This window comes from Heloderma suspectum, chromosome 3 (genome assembly GCF_057233095.1).
Source record: "Heloderma suspectum isolate Gila_16-S chromosome 3, 16-S_ref, whole genome shotgun sequence".
Taxonomy (NCBI): Eukaryota; Metazoa; Chordata; class Lepidosauria; order Squamata; family Helodermatidae; genus Heloderma; species Heloderma suspectum.
This window is the reverse complement of record NC_139460.1, coordinates 271566892-271573666: the sequence shown is the minus strand read 5'-3', so window position 1 is coordinate 271573666 and position 6775 is coordinate 271566892. Positions and strand designations below refer to the sequence as shown.

General features: G+C 41.7%; 1 protein-coding gene across 1 annotated transcript; it reads right to left on the bottom strand.

Annotated features, from left to right (window-relative positions):
• Window positions 1-1460: 1460 nt before the first annotated feature.
• Window positions 1461-4025, bottom strand: SMCO1 (single-pass membrane protein with coiled-coil domains 1; the record flags this gene model as incomplete). The annotated part of the gene is made up of 2 exons (XM_084845676.1): window positions 1461-2240; window positions 3793-4025. Coding segments are annotated over 2 exons (618 nt in total), but the record flags the coding sequence as incomplete, so codon positions are not given.
• Between the last annotated feature and the right edge of the window lie 2750 nt (window positions 4026-6775).

Genomic DNA, 6775 nt, shown 5'->3' with positions numbered 1-6775 from the left:
TTGGAAAGCCTGGAGCTGCATTGCCACCACTCACTCTATCACCTTACTCAGAAAAGACTGGCCAATCATTACCCAAATTGGTTGAGTGAAGTGATGGCTCTTTAAGTAACAGTCTCACTACTGCCTCCTTCAATATAGTATGGACACAGCCCTCCTCTAGGGAGGCATTTACAATCTCCACCATCCGTATCATTCATATTTCAATCACCCAAGATGGACATAGATCTAATGATCAAGTGGTGGGCCTCAACCCTCCAAGCAACTTGTTCACATACTGAAAAACTAAAACCTACCCAACAAAATAGGACAAGCAGAAATCTTGGTCACAGCCACAGATCCTGCTCTTAATGTGGAGCCCAACTTTAACTGGATATGAGCAACTTTATCAGCAAAGTGGCTCACAAACTGATCACAGCAAACTGCCAAGGGTTCCTCCCACTACTTTGAAGACTAGATTATAATAATTCCATTACTCTTATAACAACTCTGCTGACCAACACTGTGCTCGTGAAACAGTGGTAGAGCAGTATCATTTCTTCTCTGCTATCACTGCCATGGAATACCCTAAAATGGGCTATAGCCGTGTTTGGTTGCCTTCGTCCGAGTATTCTTCTGCTGTCATTGTAGCTGTCTATCAAGTAGTTTAAGTGCCCCAAGCTACTTAGAAAAGCAAGGACACCAAGTTCTATCAATTGGGAGTGATTGTGTCTACTTCCTGGGCCATTTCCTCATTGTAGAGATCAGCCAGAGCTTCAATAGAATTGCCAACTCTGGTAGCAGGAAATGCCTCAGAACATTCAGGAATCCTTCAGAAGGTCTGAGGGAAGACCATTTGAATAGGTCCCCCTCTCTTGCAGAGGTTAGGAACCCCAGGAAATCTAAACCCTGTCAGGTAGTAATCTGTCCATGACAATGGAGTTATTTTGAACTCCGCTACCCACAGACCAGTCTCATCCTATAGTGCAAAAGCCAAACCCAGAGTGGCCCCTGCAACATGTGTAGAACCTGAGACAGGTCCAAGGTTGTCATGGAAGCTGTTAAATAATGAGCTGCAACTGATGAGCGGCCCACAGCCTGGATATTGAAATCCCCCAGCACAGTCTGGGGGAGTCCAACACCATCTTCCCCCACATAACCACCTTAGCCAGTTCAGGTAGGGAGATGCTTGGGCTGCAAGGTGAGCGATACACCAATATAATCTCAATCCTGTCTCTGTCACCTGCCACCAGCTACACACATTCAGAACTAGGAGATTGCTGTGTAAGAGATACACACAATTGGGAGCTTGCCACATCAGACAGACTTCGATAAAGAAATCTGTGCCACAAGCCTTATTCTTGTTTGAGAAATAGCATGTGTCACATAAGAAGCCTTATCTGTGTTTCAGAAGCGACAAGGTAAAATAAGCCAGCACAGTGAACTCTACCATTTACACTAACACCAATACACATGTTTGTGATATATGCGACCTATATTTCATGTGAGAAACCAAAAACTAAGGATTTAAAATGCTAATTGCTGTACATCCATCTATTGTAGCAAGTGGGGAAGGCATTAAAAAGGACATTATGAGCAAAATAGGAATTGCCTACCATGCGTGTTGTGCTTTAGAGTGTTAAAAAAAATTCAAAGCACCTTACATATATTATCTTTATAATCTGTGCAACAGCTTTTTAAGGTAGGCCAGTACTATTTTTCCCAGTTACATACAAGGCCGAAGACAGAGATAGTCTTGCATTAAGCCACCCAGGATGATTTGAGTCAAATATTTTTCGATTACAAGTACTTTTAAACCATTTGTTTCTGGAGAAAATGGTGATCCATTTGAGAGTGCCTTTTTCCTTTGGAAACTTCTTCAAGCTTTGCTGTTTTCTACCACACGAACAGCACACAGCAGGCTGCGCTGAAGGAGCTGGTTCTTCACCACTTTGTTTATAGTAGAGCCGATATCTTTGGTGTAATTGTCCCTTTGGTTAGCAGGATAGTAGCATGCATCAGAGCTATGTGTAATGAAAAATGCGCAGAGGGCTTTAACATCTCCTTCTTGCAGTTCCAGCCTCTCCAGAGTTGACTCCCATGCCAACCTAATCCTTTGGTTTTTGCCTTTCCGCCTCAGAACAGAGGACAGAGTAGGAAGGGCTCTTGCCAGACCTGGTAGTTTTTTTACCACTTGAGAATGTAAGCAATGAATAGTTTCGCAGATGTAGCTGTAGAAAAGATTTACTTCCACAGAAGTGAATCTGCAAAAAGATGTAAAAATATAATCCACTTCTCAAATAATTAATGTCAACAAGCCCAAGATTTATTTTTGTTCAGGTAAGAGGTGACAGAATGATGTTCTAACAGCATAACTCTATACCTGTCTACTCTTGAGTTCAATGGGACTTCCTCACAGATAAGTGTGTCTAGGATTGCAGCCTAATGCTACATTCCTAAGCATGCTTACTAAGATATATGTTCTGTTTAACCCAGTGGTACAGCTACTAATTGGACTTAAGGACCTTATGGTGGCCACGTGTATTACTTCAGTTCTGAAGCTCACAACTGACATTTCTCTCCCTGCATCCATTCCATGCTTTACAACTGTTTCAACATTCCTGAGGTGTTAGAACAGGAGTAACAACTGTTTGCCAACCCTGATTAAAAATAATACTCCGACTATGTGCAGTTTTGCATTTTAAACTCTCTTAAATCATAGCACCATCATGACTTTGGGAATAAAATGGACTTTGCTTCTGCTTCCCTGATGCCCTCATCACCTAACGCTCCCTGGTTGGTAATTGGGGGCCTCTGTGCTGCAGGGCTATGGACCTGACCCCAAAGTCCAGTGCTAGCTGCACCACTGTTTAAACCAGTGAAATTTAAGCCTAAAGTAACCATGTTTGTGATAATTAAGTCCAATCCTAAAACATTATAAGCCCACATAGAATTAAAACTTAACTAAGGGTGCAATTCTATGCATGTTTAGACAGAAAAAAGTTCTATAACACCCAGCATTCCCCAGCCAGCCATTCTGGTTGGAGAATGCGGGAAGTTGTAGGACTTTTTCTGTCTAAACATGCATAGGATTGCACCCTAAGTCAATGTTGAGGTACTTCGTTACAGGCACAAAGTTAGGACTGCATTTCTTTCCAAGGTTTAGGGAGCAATCCTATCAAGATTGATGGTCGCCTCTGACACCAGGGGCGACTGCCTATCCAGTGCAGGGTGGGAGGGTTGGTGAGGAGTGGATCTCCTCGCTCCCCGAGCCCTGCTTTTGTGGCTAGACAACCAAAATCGGCTGTCTAGCCATGGGACTTTGGAGTGTGGGAAGCGGCAGCCAGACAACACATAGGATGTGTCATACTGGATTTCTGACTTCCCCACCTCGTCCTCAGGAACACCCTGTTTTCGCCACTCCATGCTGCTCTTACGAGCGCAGGGCCGATCTGCGCTGCCTACGAGGAACCCATCCTATGGCCGTCTAGCTGCTGACTAGCAGCCATAGGATTGCGCCCTAAGTCAGATATCCTTAGTTGAATTATTTAGCACCAAAATTCCCTCATCATAAATAAAGTCCTCTCCTCTTTTTAACAAGTTCTGTTACAGATAATTTAATATCACATGTTCATGTGCTAGCAGCATGTTAAACTTATCAAATGATTATTACAATCCAGTTTGTTAACAGAGAGGTGTAATTATGGTTGTCAACCATTCCCTGCAATAGCATTATCAGATAACCATTATAACAAAGATAATATTATCAAAAGATTAATAGATATCCTAAACCTTAATTTCAGGTTAATTTCTCACCTATCATCTAGCAGTGATGCCCACATTTCATCCTGGTCCATCTGATGCTCTACTGCTGTCCTCTGAAATTCAAACTTCTCTGATAATTTCTGAATGCTGGTATCTAGCACAGTGAATTGAGTCTCTATAGTTTGCAGTTTGTTCTCCACTCTGTTAAGTTTTAAAAGCCAGAACAAGTTAGAATCAGGAATCTCCACTTCTGTAGCATGTATTTTATTATCACTTCCCCCAATTCATCCACTGGTGAATTGTAATTTCTTAAGGAGCAGTCATATGCATATTTAGACAGAAAAAAAGTCCTACAGCTCCCAGCATTCCCAAGCCAAACGTGTCTAAAAGTGCATAAGATTGCACCCTTAATTGGCATATGAGGGTGCTTCCATATGGAGGACTCCTAGTGCTACCAATTGGAAGGCACTGTAGCTATTTCATCATTTCTTTCTTAACAGATTTTCTGCAGTAAAAGACAGAAGCAATGGTGGGGAAACACAGGAGGGCTGCAAGTTGAAGATGTCATCGTCCGGACCACCTGTGAATGAGGCAGGGCAAGGGCAGCATTAAAACCTCCCCTAGAAGCATTCTAACTTTGATGGTTGGTTTCTATTAGCTCCTTTGCCTTTGCCAAGTCCCCCAATTAACTTGTATGCTCCGGTACTTCTTGCAATCTTCTGCAAGCCATGCAGAAGCTTTCATCTATTCCTCAACTTTGTTTTTAAAAACAAAACTAATAAAATGTGTAATAAAAAAACTCCTTCCACTTTTAAGTACTGAGAACTGCAGAAACATATTGGCAATATCAATTTATTTCCATTGCCCTAAATCAATGACTTAGCATGTTTATTTGACTTGCGTTTAGTAAACCATTTTTTTAAGTCGTGTTAATTTTACATGCTGTATAAGAATCAGAGAAGTTTTTCTAATATCCAATAGTACTTGAACTGAAATACTTGGGGTAGAAGTGGAGAATCAATAAAGTGCACTTAGTGATGCTAAAATGTTATATTCAAACCAATTCAAAGCTTTCCTTGGAAATTATTTTTATTAGAATACTTGTAAATATCTGAAGACATGACAACTCATTAGCATACACTTCCTGTACATTATTTACATTTTAAGGAAATGAAGGCACTGAAAACTGTTAACATACTAACTTTAGCATCCCTAAGAGCTGTGTGTATATAAATATATGCGCTTCAAGGTGCACCTGAAAAAAGTTATTTCTGAAATGTTGGGGACAGTGGCTAGTGGCTTCAGCAAGGTGAAATCCAGTAGTAGCCCAACAACCTTTTAGCCACTTGCAAAGCTATGCAGCACACAATAACTTTTATTAGTATTTTTACTACACCATCGCTGTACATGGTGCTTTACAGAGTTACTTAAACATAGACAGGTTCCTGCTCCCAAAGAGCTTACAATTTAAAATAGACTGTGAGAAAAATAACAGAGGTAAGGAAGGACACACAGGTAGGGCAGGAATAACTTGGTAAATGCTATTATACACATACATAAAGCCAAGTACAATTGGGAATAAGATTAAGCAGATAAGCCAAAGGCCATGGCAGAAAAGGTAAGTTTTTGAGGAGGGATTCGAAGGGAGAGAGGTGGTGCAGCCTGCGTGAGGGAATTTTATGTACAAGGAGTAGCAATGTAGAATGGGCATTTAAGGGTATAAGAGATGTTCAGTTGGCTGAGGGTGGTAGCACTGGAGGAGCAGAAGTCATGGTGGGGGATAGAACAAAGAACAAAAGATAGGATGGTGGGGGTAAGGATAGCTTTAAAAGTAAAGACAAGGAGTTTGTGCTGGTTATAGAAGGGGATGGGAAGCCAGTGAAGAGATCTGAGGAGGAGTGTCACATAATTAGTGATGGGGAGAGATTAATAATTTTGACAGTGGAGTTCTGGAAAGAGGTAAGACAACTGGGAGGGAAATGGAACAAACCCCTTGCACTTTTAAACTTTGAGAGCTGTGGAAACATAGGAAATGGGAGGGAAATGGAACAAACCCCTTGCACTTTTAAACTTTGAGAGCTGTGGAAACATAGGAAGGGCAGAGAAGGCTGGAACAGTCAAGACAAGAGCATGATCAGAGCATGAACCATACTTTAAGCTGAGGGGACAGGGAGGAGCAAGAGAGTTTTTGAAATGTTGTATAGGGAGAAACAGCATGACTTGGCAATTGATTAGATGTGGGCAATAAATAAAAGAATCAGAGATGAAGCTTTGCCTGAATAGATATAGAGAGGACATGAAAAAAAAGGAAATACTTGGGAGAAAAGATGAGCAGCTCAGTCTTGGATGTGTTAAATTTGAGGTGGTGATGAGACATCCTCCAAGTGATATTTATCAGACATGCAGGCAGAGATGTGACTGGATGGAGAAGACTACAGAAGAGATGTATAGCATATCCATATGTCATACAGTACTGAAAGCCATGTGATTTGATGAGGTCAGCCAAGGAGCCAGAGTGCAGAAAGAGAAGTCCAGGGGACTGAAACAGACTTGGGGAAGGCAGAGAAAAAACTTATATGAATGGAAATGTTGAACAAGCAAACTGACAGTTTGATGGAGAACCAGCTAAGAACGGAGGTGTGGCTGGGAACATAAGGCATAGAGGAGGTCAAGCACCAGAAGATGATCAACTGTGTCAAGGGGAGCAGAAAGATTACATCAGGGAAGACAAGGACATAAGTATGAGAAAATCATCTGTAGGCTTAGCAAAGGCAGTTTCAATAAAGTGCAGAGGGAAGAATTCACGGAGTAGACAAAAGGTACTTGCAGACAGAGGTCTCCTAGCGCTACTAGTCAGAAGGCATTCTGTTGCAATTCTGTTCTTTTTCCTAACAAATTTTCTGCAGTAAAATGAAGAGAAAACACAGGAGGGCTACAGGTGGAAGACATCATCATCTGGACACCCCCCCTCTAAAATCCCATAAATGAGGCTGGCCAATGGAGCACTAGAAGCCTCATCTGCAAGCACCCCAGA